The 25,750-nt window shown below is 36.7% G+C and overlaps 1 protein-coding gene across 1 annotated transcript; it reads left to right on the forward strand.

The window, feature by feature from the left end:
- The first annotated feature begins 28 nt into the window (after positions 1-28).
- Positions 29-24,475, forward strand: LOC131788729 (pre-mRNA-processing factor 40 homolog B-like). The gene is made up of 25 exons (XM_059105811.2): positions 29-96; positions 180-266; positions 2,699-2,912; positions 3,337-3,536; positions 6,475-6,588; positions 7,102-7,222; positions 7,403-7,433; positions 7,954-8,061; positions 8,353-8,464; positions 9,289-9,426; positions 10,723-11,019; positions 12,906-12,960; positions 13,059-13,192; positions 14,157-14,271; positions 14,493-14,584; positions 15,296-15,412; positions 15,700-15,756; positions 16,156-16,236; positions 17,635-17,730; positions 18,594-18,683; positions 18,951-19,062; positions 19,182-19,228; positions 20,317-20,343; positions 21,485-21,778; positions 23,154-24,475. The coding sequence occupies exons 1-25, from the start codon at positions 94-96 to the stop codon at positions 23,250-23,252; spliced, it is 2,841 nt and encodes a 946-aa protein (XP_058961794.2). The 5' UTR covers positions 29-93; the 3' UTR covers positions 23,253-24,475.
- Positions 24,476-25,750: the final 1,275 nt, after the last annotated feature.

The following is a 25,750-nucleotide window of genomic DNA, read 5'->3' on the forward strand; positions in this document are numbered from 1 at the left end:
ATGTATAAGGTGAACATTGCCTTGTGGGAAACAGCAGCACACGCGCTTGACATTAAGAAGTGAATCGATAACTCTGTTCGCCAGCGCCGGAAAATGGTATGTTTTGAATGTAAGAGAAATGTATTTACCACGTGAAAGATGCAGAATTTCCTAAGGTAACTCCTCTTTGCTCTTTTCAGGCGTCTGGAGGATACCCTTCTTCCTCAGGAAGTGGACAAGGTTACTCTGGAAACCCACCGCCTGTAATGATGCCCGGTGGTTATCCGGTAAGCTAAGAATGATCAGTTTGACAACAGTTATGAACGTGTAATTTTTATTAAAAAAGTGTTTTCGGACAATTTTAGTTGATTAATAAGACAAGGAAATCTGCAATTTGAGCAGTTTCTATGTACTTTGAAGATAGGGAGATGCAATCAAACTCCAGAAATAGGAGTAAATTTGCAAGACGGAATTGATGATGAGTGGAAAAAACAGATCTCTTGGGTTGAAGGGCTGTAATGTGAAATCCAAGGGAAGATCTCTTGTGCATCAAAGAATTCTCTGTCTTTTCTCCTTTTCACCCCATGCCCTTGTGTGTCTACCCTTTCACTCATACTACAATATCATTACTTCAGCCATAAGTTCAGAATTAATGTAAGGTTGATGGTTGTTTTCAATCTGATGGAAAACCTGATTGTTTACCCTAAGGAATTCATTGGCTAATTTATTTAACTCAACTATCTTATATAAACTTTAGTGGCTGAATTCATCATTAATGGAACACCTCTGGGGAAAAAAATAATCCTGGGGTTTTTCCAATAAATACAAGTCGTGTAATTCACTGCTGCCTACCTTTAATTTCATCCAATAAAAAATAATTTTAAAAAATTTTCAATTGCTAAAAGTGCATTTGTGTTTTGAGACAGGAGACTGAGAGGTTTAAATTATATTGATTTAATTTGCCAAACTGAAGGATCCTGTCACAAAATAACAACAAACGAATGCTATTTAATCTATTCCTTGCAATGATTATGAGAACAAATACATCAGACAGACCAACCATCAGTTTGGTACATGTTTGAAAGAGCATCAAAAAGCGGTTTTCTTTTGCAAGAAAGAAAATTCAGCTTTATTGGAGCACACTTGCCCAACTAACTTTACAATTGAGTGGGATAAGTCTAAAATTATCACCACTAATTGGCATTACCACCAGTACCTTTGTCTGGAAGCTTGGCATATTAACTCCACCCACGCTCCTTTAAATTGTGATGATGGCAGCTTGCTTCCTGATGCCTATTTAACCTCATTAGGAAAAGGCAGCTAGATAGTGATTGTGTAAAAGGACCTCTTGTTGTAGTGTTTAGATCACCCCTGATGAAGGCACTAGACAGGAGTGTCAAAATGTTGGATCTATGAATTGTAACTTCTTTGGTTACATTCATTAAATCTGTAAACCAGAGTAGCATCAAACCATGTCTGACTGAGGGATTTGTTTCCAATTACAAGCCAAAGGAAACTCTGCAAACAAAGATCATACTTAAAGCAGCTGTGAGTCTGAAAGTGATGTATGAATCAAAAACAACAGAATCAGTCTTGGCTAGGTGAAGAAAGGGTTGGATCTTAGCAAGAAAATTTAAGAACAAGTGCTTATCGAAAGTTGATACACAGGATACTATCTTGTATTGTCTTTGTAGACTCCTGTTGAAAGTGTTTAGTATTATACAATTTTGGGTGGTTGCCATTATTAAAAGTCTTTCTGCGACTTTTTGGAAGCTTTCAAGCAAACTCCAGCAGTAAGACCTAAAACATCTTGAGATGTTTTAGAGTTCTTTCAGTCAACTTTTACCTTTAGAAGAAGGTTTTGGTAAAAAAAATCGATATTGTTTTAGCATATACCACATTTCCAGCAAGAAAAAAATTGGGTTTTCAAGAACATGTTGACTCAAATGTCAGTAACAAGTAACCATATATCCTTTCAAAGGACTTTTGTGTGAAAGTTTAGGAGCAGGTTTATGTGTCAGCAAAAAGTTTTGTATAGAAATAAAAGGATCAGTTAAATGATTGGTTCAAAGGAGACTCATATTTAATAATTATTTATCAAAGTCTAACACCAAAGACTCTGTATAAAGCCTGTTTATTCTGAATGGAACTAATGGGCTAACGAGAGGGAAATTGGTTTTTCACATTATCCTCTGGCAGGTCCCACCTAGGTAGCCACCTGCTTCAGATCTAATTGAAAGCACTGATTATGCTGAAAATGTGTAATTTGCAAAGTCCAGTCATGGCTATAATCCTAATATGAATCAGTCTGACTTTTCAAAACACATAATGTAGGATAAAATAATTGAAACAAATAAGAGAATATATTGTAGTCAACTGAAGAACCAATTTCGGACAATCTATTTGGCTTGATTGTGGTTAACCATAAGCATTGCATATAATTAAGAAAGTTGAGTGACACTATTTTGCAAACCACATCAGTTTTTAAAAAATGCATTAAAAAGTACAGTAGAGTGCAGTGAAGAAAAAAAGACAAATCTTATTGCATGCATTTGCAATAAATCTCTTGCATGCACACATTCTTCTTGTGGCTGTCCAACAACTTGTTCTTTAAGCACAAATCATTCCTTTACATCACCTATCTGAAGGTGATGCAGTACATTTTTACAGCAACGTGTATGTAGAGACATGAACTCAATGCATTGTATTTGTTTAACAGGTAGCAGGAATACCAATGATGCCACCTGGATATGGTCCCCCCGGAATGCCTCCTTTTCAGCCTGTTGCCATGCCAACTGGTCAGCCAATGGCTTATCCCCCAGGTGGCATGCCTGGAATGCCTTATCCTCAACAACTTCCCCAGCAGACTATGGGGCAGCAAGTGACTGGAACATTTCAACCAATACCAAGTAGTGGTTCACCAGTAGTGATGAGTAAGAATACTATTAGCTTTTTAATAACTTTTTGTTGAGTCCTTTACAAATTGTTTAAAAAATTGTGTCAGATCTTCTTGTGTGTTGCTATTATAGCAATAGTGTATGTAAATTTAAACCAGTGAATCAGTTAGTTAACTTTTGAGTGAGCTTTTTTTTTTTTCCTGGTGCTTGTACCATGTTCTCAAATCTGTAGAATTCCAACCTCAACAACCAGCCAAGCTATCCTACAGTTTTTGTCTAACGTTTTCTATACAAAGATAATTTATTAGAATTATAATCTGAGGCAGACTTGTTGAGGTGTTTTGCATCATGATTTACACAATCCAGAGACACAAGTATTTTAAAGGGTCAATCAGTGTTTTTTTCCAGCCTCTCAGTGTGCATGGTTTCAAATTTGTTTGTTTGTCTGCAATTTTCTTAGTGCCTGCTGTTGTGAGACCTATGCAAGTGGCAGCTGAGTCTGGGGGCACCAGCTCCCCTTCAGTAGTCAAACAAATCCAAGAACAAGAAAATAAACCTGCAGACAGCCCAACACAAACCAACAAATCTGAGCAACAACAGAATGAGAAGGAAGAGGTCAAGAAAGAGAAGAAGAAGGTCAAGAAACCAAAACCTCCAAAGGTACAACTGAAAAAATATTATGTGCAAGGCGTGAAATTGTGCCTAACACAGGCACCAATGTGACTAAATTTTTCACTTTGGCGACCAAATCCTGAAAGTTAGTCGTCAAATTGGCGACTAGAGTGTTTCATCATAACCTTACCAAGAGATATAGTGAATTAAAAAGATTTGCAGAGATAAATCTGCAGCAAACTTCCTCGTTAAGTTTGTTGCCAAAACGTAGCACATGCATCTCGATCAATAACTAGACGCCATCTTGGATTTAGATGAGCTTTAACATTGCATATCATCCATCCTAGTGTCCACTTTGTTGCACATTAAAGATCTTTTCCCTAACTTAATTTTGGAGGGTCTATCTAGAACGCTGACAGCATAAAGAAAGATTTTGTTTGTCTTTGAAAATGGTGACCAACTTTTTTTGAATTGGCTACTACTTTGAAGAATTTAGGAGCCAAGTGGCTATCAGAAAAAAAAAAATTAATTTCACGCCCTGATGTGTTGGTTGGTTATTTCTACAGCCAGGTTACATTTTAGGATGATGGCCACTGTCCCTAGCAAAAGTTATGATAAGATTAATAATTCTATATAAACTAGAAAGTTACAATTTGTGACCTCTCAGGGAGAAAGGTATACTAATGGCTTTCTGTTAAATGGGTGAAAGGCACGGCTACTGAACAGGTAACAAACGGGTAACTTGCCCGTTTGAACAGATGCTATCAAACAGCTGAATGGGTTATCAAGTACTGTGAACAGCTTGTGTAAATTTTCAAACAGGTAACCCAAGTGACTGAGTAGCTTGTGAAAATTATCAAATGGGTCACACAAATGACTGAACAGCTTGTGAAAATTTTCAAATGGGTTAACATAAACGGATGAACAGGTTTATGATTAATTTTGAACAGCTCATGATTAATTTTGAACAGCTCATGAAAAACAATTGTCATAAAGGCTGAAGGGTAGGTTATCACTCTGAACTAATGGACAGATCTGGTCTGATCCAGGTTTTGTTGGAACCTCATGTTTAAAGAATGTTCCAATGGATGGTCAACTGTTCTGATGTAACAAAAATATTGACTTCCCACAGTTACTATAAAATTGCCTGATGAAGTATTCAAGTTTGGTAACTGAGACTTAGTTCCGCATCTTCTATTAAAAGCAAAACTTGAACAACCCTTGAAGGTCAAGTTGTCATTATTTATCTTTGTTGTGTCAAGTGTTTATTGCCACTTTATTGCACAAAAGCACGACTACAACTTTTTTCTAGCAGCTTTGCATGTTGCCAAATTGTTCCCTTATCTTTTCTTCTGACAGTGAATTCGATGCTGTAAACATCTGTGCACGATTCCATTTCTGGTTTTAATATAGTACAATCTTGTGATATTTGCATAAAGTAGACATGTGTGACAGGTAACGCAACACTATCCAATCCATTGTTTCTAAGCGGTCCTATTGACTAACAAAAGAGTTGATGGAAAAAAAGATTTTGTAATATTAACACACAAACAGTGAAAATCTAGGTGTTTGACTGGCTTCTTTTGAAATGCATTGTTAACATACTTGTGTCTTTGGCATAGATTCTTTGTCTAATAATGAATATTATCGCATCAACGGTGAAAAAGTGTTTTCCTTTTACACTTGACTCAAGCTGTAATAAGCCGAATACTGTATAGGGAGAATGCTGGGTATACAGAAAGCTAAAGTGTTTATTGTGTGGGGTTGTCTGAGAAAGATCAGGAAAAAAATATGTGATTGCCTGTGTACACACAGTGTTTATGGTCGAAATTTGAGCTAATGAAGTTGGACAAATCTTCTAAATATTAGAACAGATGACTGATGCTGCTTGAATGGAGTTATCTTCAATGAATGAACCTTTGAACCTTCCAAATGGATGATACAAGTTGTTTGACAGAAAATAGTCCAAGTTGTTCAAATGGGCTGATGTTTTTCAAGGCATGGATGACCAATCCATTTGAACGGGCTGATGTTTTTGATGAACGGATGACCAAGCCATTCGATGGATGCTTCTATTGAATGGATGACCAAAGCCATTCAAACGGATGCAAATTTTTCCAAACAGCTGACAAACAGGTTGTAAATGGAAAGCTGTGTGAAAACAGAAAGTGACTGGTGTACGTTTTGCTAAGAGAGGTCTCATTTTTTTGAGCACTTCTTTTTCAAATAAATGCATATTTCATGTTAGAAGTGTCTTCTTCGGCAGTTCAGTTGTCAGTTTTATTCTGATCTTATTAAACTTTTATGTGGATGGAGATGCACCTTGTGGTCCCACCTGGGGTGAGATATATGTTGATGTGTGGTGGCTTGAACAATTTGATGTTGGCAGTTGTTATGTTAATGCTATTAAACTAGATAATGAGTGCTAAAGATGAAGAAACTATCTCAAGCCTCCTTTAAACCTAGCAATATGTTTTAGCCTCTGGTAGTACAGGTGTTTTATTTTAAGCACCTTTTACATAACACAAGCAATGAAAGTTTAGTGCTACTACATGTAAGCTGCAGGAGTGGTGTGTTGATGAGGGGACTTCCTTCCTACTGTGGCCTGGGCTTGACTCCTGGACCTGGTGTCATTTGTGGATTGAGTTTGTTTTTGGTTCTTGTCCTTGCTCTAAGAGTTGATCTACAAGTCCTCTGGGTTTCCAGCCTCCACATAATGAATATTCTAAATTCCAATTTGTCTGGGAAACTGTAGGCAAGAAAAGCCACTTTTGTGGAATATCTGCAGCTAACTTCCTAGTATCTCATAATAAAACAGTAAATTGTTATTTTAGGGCTGTTCTTTCAATACTGTAAATTTGAAATTGTAAGTTCTCTTGATATTTGCTATGACTTGTGCGTAGTTCTGAGTGTTGTGTATGTGATTACATTTCAGTGTGTTTGCTTTGTGAAGTGAAGTAACCTCTTGTAATCTTACAATTTTCAGAAAAAGACCCCATGGACAGAACACAAGGCTCCTGATGGGAGAACATACTTCTACAATACAGACACCAAAGTGTCCACATGGCAAAAGCCAGCAGAACTCAAGACTCCAGGAGAGGTACATGTAGGGTGTTAATTTGGAGCATGTACATGAACAGTTGTAGTGTAAAACTGCTAGGCAGTGGTATGGATGTATAGGAGCTACATGCATGATGGGAGGCTTGAGGAGGGAAGTTATTCTCTAGGTGGCAAGGAGGTCATCTTTGGAAACCATTCCACAGCACCCCTCCAGGCACCTGTTATGTTTACAATTTTTTTCAATCTTATATATTTTTTTCTTAGTTTGGTGATGGATCTGAGACAAATTAAAACTAAAACTTGATAACATCTAGTTTGACCAATTTTTGAATAAACAAAAACCTGAAGTACAGCATACATGCACATGTATATATGAATGTCTTTTAAGACCAAAAGAAAATACTTGTACATGTTTGTTGAAAATGAATGTGAATGAAGTGAAGTGCTTATTTTTCACTCAGGTATCAATTGCTACACTGCAGTCCCTTAGTCTGTAAATTTATAGATTCAGTTTTGGTTGATTGTTGACAGTTGATCCTTTGACATGTTTCAGGTTCAACTTGACTCCTGTCCTTGGAAAGAGCACAAGTCAGACACTGGTAGAATTTATTATCACAATAATGAAACCAAAGAATCAACTTGGACAATCCCAAAGGAACTGGCTGAACTTAAGGGTAAGTTTGGCTACAAGGAATGCACTTATTGATATTTTAACACAAATATATTAGTGGTTAACTTTCATGGGAATTTCAAATGCTTTGTGTTGGAGGAGGTTATGTGCATTCTTGTTACAGAGCATGGTGTAATGTGGTTCTTGTACATAATTACCAATGCTATTTTTAATCTTGTGGCAGAAATAATAAAACAAGAACAAGAACAAGAAGAGTAAGTATTTTGTATGAATTTCTCAATGATGCAAAGTTTGCTTCCTTTACTTGGTTGTTTAGTTATTTTACTTAATGAATATGTACTTGTTCATGTAAGGCATGTTGACACACTTGCAGTATTTCCATTTTTGTCAGCTTTGGGAAACAGAGTAAAGAGATGTTTATCTTTTTTACAAAGAGTGAAAACCTTAAAAGTACATGTATTTCAAGCATTTTTTCTGAGTTTGTCTGAAAATCCTATTCAGTGATTGCAGGTTTATATTTAGTTTTGAAATCTTCAATACCAACTTTCATGTCTACATAAATGATTTGAACATGCATGAATGACAAAGTTACAATGTAGGAATTGGCAATGACTGGCAAACGTGCATGTCAATTGTTATGCATTCTTTTATTGTTCATTATGAAAAAACTATTTACAAACCACCTTAGAGGTCAAACAGTTTTCAAATATAAGCTGGGCATAGGATGCTACAGAGATAATAGTTAAATTGTGATTACTTTTTTAAACAATCTAGGGAAGAGGAAGTTTCAGAAGAAGAAGATGAAGATGAGAACAAGGAAAGTGATGAAAAAGATGGTAAAAAAGCTGATGAGGGAACTGCCCAAGATTACCCCATGGCAAGGTCAGTTAAAGAAGTGTTTCCTCTGTGAGTGATTTTTATTTTTGTCGTCAAATGGTTTTTACTTATAGTCAACAAGGAGCTATAAAATGTGTCCATATTTGTATTATCAGTCAACTTTGTTGACTGGCTGAGTAAGTGTATTGAATGATGTTGTATCTGTGTGATGATTTAACCATTCTTCCTTTCTGGACCTCACAACACTATCAGTTTAAAAACAAACAGCAAATTATTTAAGAGTTGATAAAATTAGACATTTGTGATAATCCATTTTGTTTTACTTTGACATAACAGTGCAGTGAATGTAAGTGAAACTCCAGCTGTTGCCACTGTGGAGAAGAAAGAGTATGTTTATGAAACAAAGGAAGAAGCTAAACAAGCTTTCAAAGAACTCCTGAGAGAAAAGGCAAGTTGATATGTTTTCTTGAAAGTAAACAATAAAATTTATGTACATGTGGTAGTTCATTTACATGTGCCAATAATCTTTGAGCCTGTTTAAACCTTAAAGAAATGGGGGTTTAATTTTGAAGCCAAAATGGTAATTTTGCAATTCGATGAGGTAGGGTCTTTGTCCTCTTGCATAAAACAATGTAATGTACATTTTGTACTGTAATTTAGCAGGCTATATTTGTTATCCATTCTATAATTTCCAAGCAGCAAAGTTAAACATGCACATGTTGGCAACATTATGCTCTATTTTATGTGAAGTGCTGATCTTTGTTAATACAACCATGATTTAATATAAATTTAGTCCTTTTAATGGGATGGTTAGGCTATTAAAGAGCATTTCTCAAATTTCAGTTCATTCAGGACACTGTCTATGGCAGTGTCCCATGGTGATAAATTTTTCTATTGGACTGCGCTATGTACAGTAGAGTACAAATAATGTGCAAACAAATTAAAAATATCCTGGATATTGGACAGTTGGTTATTCTGTGCAATGAAAAAACCTGTCTGACAGGTTAATTACTCTTTCATGAGTTGTTTCAAGGGAGGAAAAAATGGACAACATTTTAAATTAGTTGGATAAATAAATAACTTTTTAGATGTTCTAGTGTGTAGTATTGCTTAGCATTTTTACTTGTTGTTAATTTTTTGACTCACCTTATAGCCTCTTTAACTTGTTAAAATACCCAGTAATACTACACACCAAAAATGTATCTTCTGTGCAATATATTTAAACTTTGATACTTGGTAATGTGGTGTTTTTGACTTTACTCCTATGGACAGGAGGTTCCATCTAATTCCACTTGGGATAATGCCATGAGAATGATTGTTAATGATCCCAGATATGGAGCCCTGAAGAAAATGAATGAGAAAAAACAAGCATTCAATGAGTATAAAACAAAAAGGGCCAATGAGGAAAAGGTATCTTATTCTTAACAGTTTCCATACTACGTTTGTATTTCAATGATATACAGGATGTATATGCATTATTGACCAAGGGTGAAGTCAACATGGTGGGATATTGGCAGAGTTCTTTTTTTGTGTTTTTATGGACCAAGACAAAGTTGAGGTCCATAAAAACAGAAAAAAGAACAAGGCAGCCAGCCATATCCAGCCATCTTGACCAAAAACTTTTGGTCAATAGAGGATTTATTTTATAGCATAAATATTGCGCTCTATAGAAAATCAAGAATGACTTGATTATTTGGAGTGTTTGTAGTACAATAAACCCACAAAAAAATGCTTATTTGTTCTTTGTTTTGACTTTCTTTGACCACTATTTGTGACTCCTTCTCAACATCCAAAAATTCTGTAAATCATCTCCAAGCCTTTCTTGGGTGGAATCAAAGCTGGTAAACTTCAGCGGGCAGGATAGGCTTGTCTTGCCTGCTCAGATAGCCAATGAAAAAACAGGATTCACTTCATATTTGCCACAGTCACTGCTAGTGATTTGATATTAATAAGTCTTATTGCTACATATAAACATGATTTTTATTTGTGGTTCAGATGCACACGTATGTCTATCACCAGTAACACAAGCTAAGCATTTTGATACTTGTGGCTTGATTTTAGTGTTTGCTAGTATCCATGTCATTTCTAAGCTAATCAACATTAGATGAGCTTGGAGGTCAGTTCCTAAAAGGGTGGTGTTTAGAGCTGGTAGCAATCATGCATGAGGAATAAGAACTGATGTACATACACCTAGCAACCTGCCAAGAATGTACTGCTAAAGTAGCCCTCACACCAAACTTGCTTGTTAAATACTTGCCAAAGTGGAATTTATTTGGAGAAGGGTAGAGAAATCAATAGCTTTTTTAGTAAGCAGAGTACATGACCTCAGTCACCTGTCAGTGAGGATATTAGGGCTAGTTCAAATCACAAGGTACCCATTGCAGAAGGCCTAAAGGTTGAGCCTTATGTATTGGGGGATTTAATTGACGAGCATCTTCTCAAGGTCAGCCTTATCCATTTTACAGTAGCCATGTTGTATGTATTGAGTTGGAGAGAAGTAGTTAGGGAGTATGGTTATTGCCCTAAAATGCAACCCGCCGCTGTGTGGAGGTACCTTAAGATTACCCTAGACAGCTTGCACTAGAAATTGGCAAAGCATTACACTTCATAGATACATGTAGCATATCAGTTTATTAAACACTTTGTTATGACAATATACTAAATAAATGAAAAATTGATTAAATCTTTTGCTTGTGTTTCTCATAGGAGGAACAAAGACAAAAAGCAAAACAGGCTCGTGAAGACTTGCGTAGCTTCTTGGAAAAGCATCCTAAGATGCACTCTTCAGTGCGATGGCGCAGGGCAGGGGAATTGTTTGATGGTGAACCAATGTGGGAGGCTGTACATGAAAGAGACAGGAAAGATGTGTTTGAGGATGTAGTTTTCTTCCTGACAAAGAAGGAAAAGGAAGAGGAGAAGGAACAACGAGCACACAACAGAAAGCTGATGTTAACAGTGTACAATTCCATGCCTGGTATTACTTACAGGACCACTTGGACTGAGGTGAGCTTTATGTTGTCCAGCTAGTATTTTATTATCATTATCAATTTTTTGTTATAATTATTTAATAAGTATATACTTGGGCTTGATGAATATTGTTGAATAATTCCCTTAATAATCAACAATATTCAGTGAGCCTGAGACAAAGAATAGTTTTAGTATTTAATGCATAGGTGCTTTCTAATTCTGTTTAAATATTCATCTTGATGTTGAAACCATTCTGTTTCAATTGTTTTGATTATTCATATCAAGATAAAGAGCCAGTTTCCACTAGAATTTGTTAAATTAATTTAATTCAACCAGCAGAAACTTCATGTCTTTCTTTTGAAGTGTTACTACAAACTTAATAGCATTTTTGGCTCTTTGGAATTGTATTTTCTTTATTTCCTTCATCGCTTCCTCTGTAATACTGACAAAATATGAGGCAGCCATTCTGAAATTTAGCACACCTGCTATAATCACCATGTATGAGGTGATAATATTGTGATATGATGCAATCTTCTTCCAATCAGAGTATGTGCATCTCTATGATCACTGGAGTAATCGTACTAAAAATTAATTTTGTAATTATCAGTATTCAGGTTTTTTTGTTAATTGAAACATGAAGATGTTTATCACTGTTTTTCTCAATACTGTTTCATGAATGCTTTTATTCAGCCCCTCAGTAGAGCCTCTGCATTGTGCCTACTAGTTTTATCTTAAAGATAATTCACTGTGTTTTTTCGTACTCAAAAAGGGCAGAAGAAGTACCATGATTTCTGGCCGTTTACCTGTGGGTAATCTGTTGATTTTGCATTAAATGCGTGCCACTGTGGGTAATAGGAAGGTGTGGGTTATGTGACAATTTTAAAATCTACTTGTAGTTGAATTGAAAAAAATTCTCACCTACATGCATTTCCACCTCTCAAATAAATTTTATTATATTAAGAGTGCCACAAAGCAGCATGAAAACATGATGCTGACTCGAGTTTATTTCACGCATAATTAGTTGCGTGACGAACAAATTGCTATTGGCATGTGTGAAAACAAAACCTTGATGGTGACAAAAATAATCCAAAGATATCCGGCGCATCAGTAACAAATTTCCATTTAACACTAGCTTGAGCTAAAGATCATTTTCCCATTTTAAGGGACTTGTTAGGCCAATAGAACCAGAGACATCTATTTTTTTCAGAAATTGCCAACAGTACCTTATAATTCAAGTTTTAACACTTACCCAGCTTTCTTTCAACAAAGCAACATGGCACTGAACTATCCCTTGCACAAAATGTGGCCACAAATTTGCATTCTGTCAAGTATGAAATGTTGAGATTTGGTTATGGGCCGCTAGTATTTTTACCGTATAATTTTATCAATAAAGTACATGCTAACATTGACACAGAATTGTCCATGTGTCTGAATTTCTTTGACCTTCAAACTTGACAAAGAAGCTTTCAAGTTTTCAAAAGTTAGATCAGACAACTTTTATGAGACTGAAATGTATCACCTTGATGTCACATTTTCACCACCAAAAAGTTGAGTAATATAACGTGTGGGTTATCCACCAGTGTGGGTAATCTGTTGACTTTTTTTTCCGCTGTATGCAATAATCAGCTGGTACAGTTAATCGGCCGTGTGGGTAAACAGCCAGAAATTATGGTAGTTCATTCCCTCAATTTGATAGTCAAAAGATAAGGACTGGTAGAGTTCTGCTGTATACCTTATTACAAGGTAGGGTAGGACAATGTAATAGCTTATATTTTCTTTAATAGTTTCAATTAGAATTTCATTGTATGCTCTACCTCTAGAATATGTACAATTGTTAAGTTGGAGTGTAGAGGATAGAATGTAGCTAAGACAATGGCAGTTCAATTTTTTTAGTCCTGATTTGAATGAATTTCTCTGAACAGGCCTTGCAGATGCTTAAAGAACACCCAACTTATAAAGATGATGATGAAATTCAAGGTAGCAAAACTTGATTTTTCTGATTGAGTTGTGCCATCTTTAATACGAGAGGCATGGTAATGTAATACCTAATGGTTTTAATATCATTTGATGTTCAGACTGTGAAAAAGAAGACATGTTGATATCATTTGAGGAGCACATCAGGGCTCTGGAACAGGAGGAAGAAGAGGAGAAGCAAAGAGAGAAGAACAGAGTGAAACGACAGCAAAGAAAAAATAGGGAAGGATTTCTGGTGAGTTAATTTGTGTGGATCAAATTCCACACATTGTTTTGAATTTAAGAAGATTGTGTGAATAGCTGCATCTACAATATCAGAAAAGCTGTTTTCTGTCTCATGTTCTGGTATTGAGCTGTTTGAATTGACTGAGGAAGATTTAATATGAGAGATAGTTTACTCTGTCACATTTAACCCAAGTAAACATACTTAATGAAGCTGTTCTTGATTTTGAAACAACCACAGTTCTTTAAACAAGTTGTATTGCTGCTTGTGAAAATAATAGTCATGGTATACAATGCAGTTTCTCTTGGGGGGTTTGCTTATAATGCCATATATACATATAAAATCTTTATTTCAAACAATGCAAAAAGAACTCAAAATGTCAAAAGTAACCCCTACTATCCTTTTAATATAAAAGCTAACTTAAATTGCCATTGACAAGAAATAAATTATTTTGTCTACAGAGAGTTCTTCCTTTCACAGTAATGTGCCAGTTAGGCTCACCCTTTATGGGCAGTTTTATGTTAACTGTGTGTTCCTGTTCTCATTATATTGGAGATGGGCTAGCTAACGTTATGGTGAGCTAGAGCCTAGGTCAATAGGTCTGGGTTTGGGCTACTGGACTCTGGATTAGGGATCTGGGTTTGATTCCAAGCCTTGTTCTTGTGTTACAGTCTTTTGCAAGACACTTTGCTGACACACTGGCTTTCTCCATTGGGGAGTATAAATGGTACTTATGAACTTCAAGGATGATCTGAGGGTAACTTTCCCACTAAGAAAGGGTACAAATTCCACACTTCTAGTTGCTGCATGTAACAGCAACCAGGAAATGCTGTAACAGGATATGCCATCCCTTTTTATGCTCACTCTGTCTGCTGCAAGCTAGTTGTCTCTATCTACTTGTACATGTACTCTCTCCTTAAATCCTATCATTTATTGGAAGCAACAAACTGACTGTACTTTTCATCTTTCATGTTAGGTTTTGTTAGATGAGTTGCACAAGAGAGGCAAACTTCACTCCATGTCGTTATGGATTGACTTGTATCCAACGATCAGTGCAGATGTTCGCTTTACAAACATGTTAGGTCAACCTGGTGAGACCACTGATTGCTATTTCAGTTTACATTGCAGGAAACAGAATGAGGGATGAAAGAATGGTCATTAAAAATGTTTTAAAACTTCCACAAACAAATAATAAAAAAAAAATAAGAGAGAAACATTCTAGAAATTAAGTTTTTACTCAACCGATAAACTTAAATGATTTTGTTGCATCTGAATTTATTCATACCACTAATCATCAAGTCCTTTCTAATAGGGTCAACTCCTTTAGACCTTTTCAAGTTTTATGTGGAAGACTTGAAAGCCAGATTCAGTGAAGAAAAGAAAATTATAAAAGAAATTTTGAAGGTGAGATCAACAATATGCCAATGGTGAGTGTGATTAGAGTTGTCTGAAGTCCTTGGTAAACTACTTTACACCCTAACATCAATATGCATACTCTCCTTACTATTCTCTAAATATTTCTTATGGCACTGATAAGGAGAATTAATTTTACAATTAAGACCTGAAGTTGATGATAACTTTCTTAATTCTTGTGACTTGCATATCTGATTCAGCAGTGATACTGTAAGTAGAAGTTAGACACTAGTCTCTCTTTTAAGAGATAAAAAGTGAACATTTGTCCTGTCTTTACTTTATGTTGGTTGAATAGGGTGGAGGTTAAAAGCTTGAGCTGTGAAAGGCTTTGTCTTTGCTTGACCAATGGAAAGCGATTGTGTAGCTTGTTAACATGTGTATAGTACTTCAGGATGGGGTTTGTTGGGTCTCTCTATTGAAGCATTTGTAACAGAGAGCCATTTTTTGCCTACCCAAGTGGCAAAGCAAACAAACTTAAGATTTAATTATTAACTTATCAAATGTCCCATACCTTAAAAGAGTTTTTTGTTGCTGGGTTTTTTTCTTTTTTTTTTTGTTTGTTTTTTGCTCTCAGAAACAAAGAATTTAGATTACTAAGAATATTTTTAGTTGGGTTCCAAGTACATGTTCATGAAGGTAGACAAAAAACAGATACTTCTTTTCTCAGAATTACATTTCTAATTAAAGAAAATTGAATTTCAGGATCTTGACTTTACAGTTGATATTAACACTGGTTTTAGCGAGTTTAATGACCTTGTCAAACGAGATCTCAGGAGTGATACACTGGATCCTGGAAACATCAAAATGTCATTCAATCATGTAAGTTCAAAGCTTTTTATTTTTACTGCTGCATAAATCTTGACTAGGATCTCTGGTTACCCACAACACCTGTAACAAAATGTTGAGACATCCTTTGTGGTAAAAGTGTAAAAAAGGAGATCATTATATCAGCAATGTTGTGGTCAAATGTTCAATGTGTTCAGTGAGAAGGACTCTGAAAAGTTTGCATATGGGCCCCAGTCAATATGAGCTCTTGTTGTATGGGCCAATTGGTTCCTGAGCAAACCTACATTTTGTTTTTAATATTATATATTATTCTGTGGCAGCTGATTGAAAAAGCTGAAGCAAGAGAGAAAGAACGAATGAAAAAGGAAGAAAGAGAGGTAAAGTTTTTTGAAGGCTTGTACTACTAAATTCTCTATTTTAACTAATTTGGTGAAAAATGACCTAGACATGTTATAGAGAAAATTAATATGTAAAAATTAGGGAAGGCAGCTATTTCCCTGACATCCACAAGCTCTAATTTGGTTTTAACAATTGAGTTGAAAATTTAAATTGACCACTGTAAAGAGTTTAAAGCTGACATTTTGAGTGTTAGCCCTTCACTCTGATGACTTAGTTGCTAACACTAAATTACCTGTTGTACTCTCCCACAGATGCAACACCACAGTTTTTTTAGAAACTTACCCTCTGTTTGTTGTTGCCCACTCACTCACCAACACTGACTGTAGGCCTGGAACAGGTGAAAGGTTACTTAGGGTTACCTTTTTTTTTACCCTTAGCAAAGAAGACGAGAAAGTTCCTTCAAGCAGCTCCTCAAGTCATGTACTCCAGTGATTGAGGCGAACTCTACTTGGGACGAGGTAAAAATTATCTTTTGTTTAGGAGCAATTGCTTGATTACCTACAGGGTGTTTCAAAATTCCATGCCCTTTTTTGAACATGGAGAAAAAAACTGCCTTCTAAACTGTTTGTTTTTGAAACCTAGCAAGTCAATAACCCATGTTATCCATAGGCAATTTCAGTAGCCATTATTTGTCTTTATGTCAGGTGGCTGTAATCAGACACTTGTAATCACCCTGTAAAAGCAGCCAATCATACTAAGTCCACTCAGCTAAATCCACCCAAACACAGAACTGATTACAATTACAATGGCAACAACCTCTTCCCTAAAAATCTGGGTAATTTCAAAAATGGAGGAATTTTTTACTTCAGACAATGTTCCTAAGGGAGATATTTTTCTCATTGCCAATTTTCACTTATTTCCTCAGTTATTTTTTTGTTTTTTGAAATTGTTATAGTTATGATTAATTAGTAACGGGACTTTGTGTCAGCCCATTCTGTCTGTAATTGTACATGTAACTATCATTTTGTACTCTTATTGTGCAGCCAGTCAATTCTGTAAATCACTTGTATGATTATAAACTGGATTGGACTCCACTTGGTCCTATTATCTGATTTTTTTAGTTTAGACACTAGCATCCCATTTTTTTATTTTAGACGCTAGTGTCTTTTGATTTTAGACACTTGTGTCCAATTTTAGAGTTTTAGTTTTAGACACATCTGATTTTTATTTTAGACATTTGTGTCTGATCTCTTACTTTGAGCACTAGTATCCAATTTTACACACAAGTGTCCAATTTTTTATTTTCAACACCAGTGTCTCATTTTAGACACTACTGTCCAATTTTAGTCACTGTTGTCCAAATTTAAACATACAGTAGTGTCCAATTTTAGACACTTCAAAATACTGATTGCAGAATGTGAAAGTGAGATGTAGGTTTTAAGAAAAAGGGCACAAACCATTAAAACACCCTGTAATAACAGGTCATAAAATGAAAGCAAGGAGGATCAGGGTGTTAACCCTTTAAACCCTAAGAGTGACAAGCATAATTATAACTTCTCCTTCCAACATTGCCCCTCAATCACATATTAAGGTCATGAGAATAAAGAAAATGATCACCAACTAAAGAAGCTCTTGATTGTTAAACAAATTCTCCTTGTCAGCACCCTAGTAAATGTATAGAGAGCAGTAAGGAGAATATGCTTACTGATGTTAGGGTATAAAGGATTAATCAAGTTGCTTTACAGATTAAGCTTTAACTGTGAAGGGCTTAAGCTTCGTAAACATGTGTGGATAAAATGTGAGGACATCTATGTGTGCTGAGCAAAGGGAGCTGTTTTTTAAAAAATACTAGTTTACTCGACCAGCATGTAAAATTTGTAATAGTGTCAAGAATAACGGAAATGTCTTTTTTAAAGGTGAGGGAAAGACTCGAGGAAGATCCTGCATTTGCAGCAGTCACAGTGGAATCTGAACGAATAAGGCTTTTTAATGAACACGTTGGTTCACTTGAGGTAGTTATATCACGACAGGTTGGCTTAAGTTATTCATCTGATTTATCTATCTGGAATGGTGGGAGAAATATCCAATTGATACACAGTTAGCGCGCTATTCATCGCATAAGCCTGATTTATACATATAACGTAAGCATAAGTACAAGCAAACACACACAGTCCCAATGAACCCGCTAATCACAAATTTCTTTGGCTGAGATTGTGCTATAACTATATCTTATTCTGTCTGGACGGCTTGCAAAGGAGACTAAGCCCTTTGCGCACGCTCTTCACCTCGCGCCCTGACCGCACTTCACGCCGTCTTCACACTTGGCGCACTCTCTGCGCTGCATGCTTCATGTTATCTTTACGCTTCTTCTTAGCGCTTCGCTTCTTGGGCTGGTCATTAGTGGTCTACACATTACTGTTTCGGTGCTACTGTGCGGTTGCTTAATACGCTTTGCTTGCGTTGTCACTTTGTTTTGTAACACACTACTGCTATTAGAGAGACATATTTTTCGTTACTTATTGCCTCAGGACTTTTCAATCAAACAACAACACCTAGCATAGGTAATACATCCTGAGATGTACATGGGGTACTTTTGATTTTGTTTGTTTGAATACGATTTTACCTATAACCGAAAGTACCTTTGTGGTAAGGAAGTACACATACAGACTTGGAAAACTGCGAAGTGTAAAAAGCCCCAAATATTTCTCAATTGTCTCATGCTGTTTCAAGTGACGTCCTTGTTCGTAGCAATTTTTGGCCTACTTATTGCTCTTGTAAATTCATGTATTGATCGTAGCGTCTTTTCCTCGCTTAGTGATTTTTCCATATTATTGAGATCAGGCTTTGATTAACTTCTTACTTGTGACTTGGTTAGGCATGTACCCATAATCATTCAAAATCACACAAAAAAACAAAGAAAGCCAAGAAACATAGGAAAAGGTCAAGATCTCGATCGCCCAGTGGGGTAAGTTATTGCTAAGTGATTTATTGATTGATTGATTGATTGCTTGGTTGATTGATTGATTGACGGACTTGACGGGTTGTATTACTGACCAATTAAGTGACTGCTTTATTAATGGTTTCCACAAACAACCTAGTCCTAGCGTTTATGAAGTTAAGATCCAAAATTAAAAATACCTGTAGTTAGGTCACAAGTAATTAGAAGCACCAGATGAGACCATGAATGAATTGAGGCTTTTCTTATTTTGATTTAGTCTTTTTACATTTATAGGAGTCATCTCAATCTGAAGAAGAATTTCCCAAAGAAAAAACATCGTCACACAAAAAGAAACGTCACAAGCGGTCACGCTCTAAGTCACCAGAATCCTCTGCTTCCGAATCAGGTTAGTTCAATTCTCAAAAACATGGTTCAGTTTCGGAATATGTAGTCACGTAGTCACAGCAAATTACTTCCTGCTTTGTCAGTCATAATTCTAAGTATTGTTAACTTCGTTGATTTCAGAACAAGAAAAAGAACCAAGTTCGTCAAAAAAGAAAAAGCATAAGAAGGTGAGATTTGAGCTACTTTATAGACATCTATCTTCATTGAAGTTGACACTCTTTTGACTTGCGTCACAACACACTTGTCCTTCATGCTTTTTTTCCGGGAGGTCCTTGTTTTCTTGTATCTCTTGTCCTAAGAGAACCTAAACAGAGACTTGAACACAGGTTAGCGTAATCGTTTTTCTTTTACTTACTTGCCATTAATCCTTCTTATCATCTCTTTTAGTTACAATATTGTAAAATTTATTAAAGCCAAATCAGAGTTTCAAGGGGCCCAGATTGTAATGACCAGACCTGTCTTGCCTTGTGGTGACTCCTCAGAATAAAAAGTTATTGGACAATTTTCTGTAAACTTTCGTTAAATGTTCATTACCAATGTCTGTTTCGAAAATTGCAGTAAAAAAGATAGGTCACCGTGCTTGTTTAGCAGATATAATGGGCCAAACTTACCCCATATATGCGTGTACTGGCACAAATCATGCGCGTAAATCATCGGTTCACATTACATTTTGCTGTAGCTGGAAGCAAGGGTCTTTAAAGTAACACTTAAAAAAAACTTGATAGGTAGAAAGTGTCGAAGAATTTTTTTTAATTTCCCCAATTTAAAGGGGATAAATTGTACACCAAAATTATGCAAAAAAATATAGGTCACCGTGCTCGTTCAAGAGCTGAAGACACTCGTTCCTCTTCAACTGGTGCATGGATTGTAAAACAATGCCGTGTTCTCGGAATGTGCGCGCGCCTATTCACCTTATTACGTGATTTTTATGCCCAATAGAGGATGCGCCGTCCAATACTGAGGAATCATCTTAATTAGTCCCTCACGGCCAAATCGAGCTTCGAGACACAAGGCCAATTTGGCGTCAAGGGTCATTTGGGCTCTTTGCATCGTAAATTGTATTCTTTTGTGTCTTACACGCATTGAGGAAGCACTGAAGGGTCATTTACAAACATAAAAAGTATATCAGTGCAAGCTTTCTAAGTGACAAAGTTTTGTTTCAATGCTTGCTGTTATCAGCTTTGATAATTCTTTTGTTACTCAAAGCTTTAAAACAGTGTCCATTGTGACGGGATATTTCGTTCTTTTGTTTCAGAAATCAAAGAAGAAGAAACAACGATCGGTAAGTGCTGATGAGAGACAGTAAAACGCAGCTAATGTGAAAAGATGGGTTGAAAGAGGGAACAGCATGTTAATCCTTAACCCCTAAGAGTGACAAGCATCTAATTTCTCCCTACAATATCACTTCTGAATCATGCATTAAGGTCATGAGAATAAAGGAAATGATCACCAACTAAAGAAGCTCTTGGTTATAAAACAAATTCTCCTTATCAGCACCTTAAGAAATGTATGGAGAACAGTAGGGAGAATATGCATTATGATGTTAGGGTGTAAAGGGTAAATCCTTAACCACCTGGTAGAGAAGAGGGTATCCATAGTGCTTTGCGAGCGTAGTTGTTTGCTGTCTTTTTCTATTCTTAACGTCTTCACTATTCTCCTTGCGTTGTTAAATTGTTATTCTTAGCTTGTTTGTTTGTATTTGTGGCTAGGTTTTGCAGCTTGTGAACTTTTTTAGCTCATTTCCATTTAGATATCTTGTGTGTTTGGTGCCCTTTTCCTATCCCGCTCGTGTTTGGGAACAGTTTGAAACACTTCGCGTGCAGAAAGCTTTTTACTAATCTAGTCATAATAACAATGATGAGAATAAGAAAAGAAGAGGTCACAGGTCAAAGACTTGTAGATTTACGAACACCTTTATACCGTCTTCAGTTGGAGTTTATAACGAATCCTGATGTATAAATCATGAACTATATTTTCCAATAGACTTAGAGATATGATACCCTTTTTTATAACACACATTTAGATCACATAGATTGAATCCAATTTAGTAATTCACGTTTTCAATATTATTCAATTTATATATTTATTATTATTTTATTTAATATTTTGTGTACACGTAATTCAGCCCTCCAGCTGCAAGTTGCACTTTTTCAATAAACATACATACACACATACACATACACATTATCTTGCTAGAATGACTTCAGAATAGTGGGCTTTATGCTTCCCAGACCTAATTCGAACTTAATGCGTGACTAGTGCCAAAGCAAGTGATTCGCATCATAAGAGCAAAGGAGGATTTCCTTCAGGACCATGGGATTATAAAAAAGTAGCGCCTCACCTATGTAGCCGTTTCTCAATAAGTCTCTGAACTACCTCTGGAATGAATGTGACATTTTATGTTTACCCTCTTGCCTTACCAGCCCGACGAAGAATCTGAGGGTGAAAGGTACAACAGAGAGAAAGAGGACAAGGAGAAGGAGAGGGACAAGGGCCGCCGAGAGCGTGATAAAGTTCGAGAAAAGGAGGCGGACCGTAGCAGGGAAGGAGAAAGAGAACGAGAACGTGAGAGGGAGAAAGAAAGGGACTACAAAGAGAAAGACCGAGACAGGGACAGAGAAAGAGACAAAGATAGGGATAGGGACAGAGAAAAAGATCTGGATAAGGATAGAGAAGCTGACAAAGGAAAGGACAAGTCCAAGAAATCACAGGATAAGGTGCTGACACCATCACCATCACCTTAGTTCACTATTTCTCAGTCTTTACCATAGGTCATGCGCAGCTATCTTGTGAATCTAACGAGGACTTAAAAGGAGGGAACGGGATTGAGTTTTACAAGTACTTCAACAAGCGGACAGTCAAGATACTTCAAGGGGGGATCACTCTTGAAGCTGAGAGTTACTCGAGCTTTCAGTCTTTCCAAATTTTAAGAATTCCACAGCAAAGTCGCGCGCTTTTTGTGCGACAAAAAAAAAGGCGACAAGGAATTTAAAACCGAACAAACCAGAAAACATTTCTATAACGATTTTCGCCAGTTCTCCAAGCCTCCCACACCTTTCTTCCCCTTTCTTTTTCTCCTCTGATTTTGAACTGAGACACGAGTTAGTCGGGGGCCCTTGGGACAAGATCAATACAGGTTGTTAACCAGTTAAACGGGTTTGAGATCCAGACATTGTTGGTGCCGAGATAAATTCTGTTGAAACGGAGATTTTTCTGTAATTCAATGGGTAATTTATCCCCTCTGATGACTTGAACAAAACATGTTTATGGAGAAGCGTTTTGAACATCTTTTTTTTAAATTGGTATTATATTATTTGTGAGATTATTCCGTCAAAGTTAAGATAAGTTTATATTTTCAATGAAATGAATTATATTGAGGGCAGTTTATTGATGAGTTGTATTCGTAGCTGCTCGTTGTTCTCCCTCCGACTTGCTTGTAAAAGCTTATAGACGAATTAAAATGTTGTTAAAGTAGTTTTGTGATCTTTCTTTTAGTAAGTTTCGTTTTGTGTTTGGCAAATAGTTTGTAGTAAGTCTTTTCACTTAAAAAACTTATCTCACAATCAGTTGAGGCTTTTAACAAAGCATTAAGTTTACGCATAGTGCTAATTTGCAGTATTTTTTCCCAAAATTTACATTTGTGTGAGGAAAAACATTTTGGAGGTCATTGAATTGGTTTTTATGCCTGTAAAGAGTTACATTTGTCCCTTGTAGTGGAGGTGCGCCAGTAAGATTGGTTTTCCTTTTGGCGGTGTATCTTATTACGTCATTCAACTGGATCACTTGGAGATCACAGCTGAGACCAGGCATAATTTGTAGTCAAACGGCAACTGTGGTGTATCTTGGCAGTACCTTAAAAAAATAAACTTGCAATTATTTTCAGAAAGACTCAATTCAGCTAAGTTTGTGTTGCGGCCTGGTTATTTGATGAGAACAGTTCATAAAACTGAGCCTTACTCTGTTAACATATGCCTAGCAATAAGTTTGAAGCATTTATATAGAGTTAAAACAAGCGATCGGTATATTCAACGTTAGGTAAGTGAGAGACTAAGTCTGGTGGACTGATGGCTGGTTTGCTGTTTTCTCTTCCAGACCGCGTGGGATACTACCTCGAGTGAGAGCGAAAGTGAACTGGAAAGCAGACGAAGGGCCCTGCTGAAGCAACTTGGCGCTGATGGGGACGACCACTAGACTGTGACAACGAAACCAAGTTGAAACGAAAATAGAACTACGATTGGTAGTTTGTTTCTCTCCTCCCTCTCCTCTGAGATGGCGAATCGAAATAATACCTTCTTTAAAGAAATTTGTTCCTTTATTGTCATGCGTTGTTTTCTCTCCCCAATATTTATCCTTTTTTCTTGCTTTAATGTATCATGTCACGTGTTATCTTTTAATCCCCTATTTGAATTACGATGCTCAGGTCTGCTCACTTCGAGATTTACCTCTTGAAAAGTCATGTAACATAGGTGTAAAGTAGCAAACGCTTCATCACAATAACACCAGTCTACCCCAAGTCGTTATTCAACGACATTAAAGATCTATAAGATTTGAACGCTAGTGTTTATCACATGACCTGAACGATGCGGCGTGTGCTTTTTTCGGAGAAGCCATTAAAAAAAATCGAATCCTAGTATGAGAGCCATATACGGAAGCGGAACCGTCAAAACCGCACAGCCCTTAATGTGGCCCCGCAATTAGGAAAATACAATGAAAAAGTAGGGAAGATAAATAGTGGTCGTTGGATAAAATGTGTATGGACTATGTCAAGCAAGCATTACAAGTTGACTTAGTTAGGTTAAGCCTAATCGCGGCCGGACCCTGTCAATAAGTTCATAATATTGCATATCTTTAATGTTTAATCCAGTTTAAAGCATGCTTTGTTACCTTAATCGTTTATTTCAGTTCGTTGGTGAAAATACTTGGATAACAAGGAAATGTACTTCGTAGAGACCGGTGTAAATGTCACCATACATCATTTGTGGAGACCGTCTCCTCAAAGTAGTTTAAATACCGTACGACATTAGTTGGCGAATGTCCCTGCTCTTCCTGTTAAATAGTTGTGCTCATGATGTACACAAGCAAAGGCTGACTTGTGTGTCACTGAATTAAAACTCCGTCAGAAAAACTTCCTATATCCCTTTTCGTACAAACATTGCGGGCCAAGAGCAGGTTTGCTCCATTCGCTCTCCCTAAGGGCTAACGCCCAAAACGTCAGCGCTAGAAAAACTTACGGTGGCCAATTGACATTATGAAATGACACAGAACCGCAGTTTAGAAACCAACCCCTTTGTTTAATAACAGGTCTGCTCGTTTTGCGCTTTAACCTCCAAGAGTGACTGGCATCAAATATCTTCTTACCGTATCACCCCTGAATGAAACATTGAGATAAGGAGAATAAAGGAAATGATCACCAACTGTAGAAGCTCTTGATTGTTTGACAAATTCTCCTTGTTAGCACTTTAGAAAATGTTTAGAGAAGAAAATGGAAAATATACATACTGACGTCAGGGTGTAAAGGTTTAAGCCACGTGGGTAGGGATCACGTGCTGTAGAGGTTACCCACGGTGTTCACTCTTCTTTCCCAGTTGGCCAGATGATTGAAATGCGTTTGATCCCACTTTTGGCTGCGTTTTCACTCATAAACACGAAAAAACTAAATATCTGAAGAAGTGTTGATTTCAATTCGTCCAAAATGTGTGTGTCACTAACGTGTTTCTGCAGCAAAGCCTCGACTCTGTAGAAACTGAACTGGTTCAAGACCCAGTCTGTTTAAATCAATATTTGCTTCGTATTCCGATGACCTTATCTTACAGATTTCGGAGCTCACCTCACTTCAATCGTTTTACTAAATTTCTTTCTTTCGTTGCTAATTACCACTTTTTGGGACCTGGTCATAAGCACGATTTTCAAGTACTGATCTATTTCTGGGAAGAAACGCCTCAACAATAAACTTAGTCAGAGAGAATTTTTAACAAGTAGAAAAAGTTGTTTCACAAGCAACAGCTGGTGAAGAAAGATTGCGAGGGTATTCCAAGGGGAAAAGATCTCTTCTTGTGTTTTCTTCTCAGAGTTAGCCATCTTCCTAAGTTGATCAAGGTGGCAAACTGAAGGGTGTTCGTAATTTTGTCCTAGATAAACTTCCTTGCGGTGTTTTTGTGTGCTGATCATAAAGTGAAGACTAATACGAAGGGTAAAACCTCATTGAGGTCCTTTTTCAATTTCATTAAAACACAAACAAACACAGTTTGCCCGAGGTGTCGCTTTTATTTAATGACAAGTTTTTCAAGACATTGATGTTAATAAACGTCCTCGAATTCGTCATCATGGTGAAGATGTTCATTTTCCTGATCTTGGAGCACAGTTCCCAGGTCAATATCCATGTTATTCTCTGGCTTCTTTCCTCTCTTTTTCTCCATCCCACTGCCAACTCTCTGGTCACTCTCTTGGGCGATTGGACGATTTCGATCAATTTTCATCCCGGCTCGTCGACGACGCCAAGCGTCACTGAAAACAGAGGAGATCGAGATCAGAGTGCTCATCTCTTAACTTCTTTTTCTCAGTCTGAACATGAATGATTTCTATGTGATTGCTAGTTAAATCTTATGTTTGTAACAAATTTTCGCGTTTTGGGTCTCTCAGAAACTTTGGAATAGGCTCAGTTAGAAAGTGTTCGAGAGAGAAGCGAAATC

This window comes from Pocillopora verrucosa, chromosome 1 (assembly GCF_036669915.1).
Source record: "Pocillopora verrucosa isolate sample1 chromosome 1, ASM3666991v2, whole genome shotgun sequence".
Lineage (NCBI taxonomy): Eukaryota > Metazoa > Cnidaria > Anthozoa > Scleractinia > Pocilloporidae > Pocillopora > Pocillopora verrucosa.

Excerpts from the sequence above, each read along its gene's own strand:
- LOC131788729 (XM_059105811.2), top strand. Across the intron at positions 12,961-13,058 it reads AGATGATGATGAAATTCAAG|ACTGTGAAAAAGAAGACATG; the intron begins GTAGCAAAACTT and ends TTTGATGTTCAG. Across the intron at positions 20,344-21,484 it reads AGAAGAAGAAACAACGATCG|CCCGACGAAGAATCTGAGGG; the intron begins GTAAGTGCTGAT and ends TTGCCTTACCAG.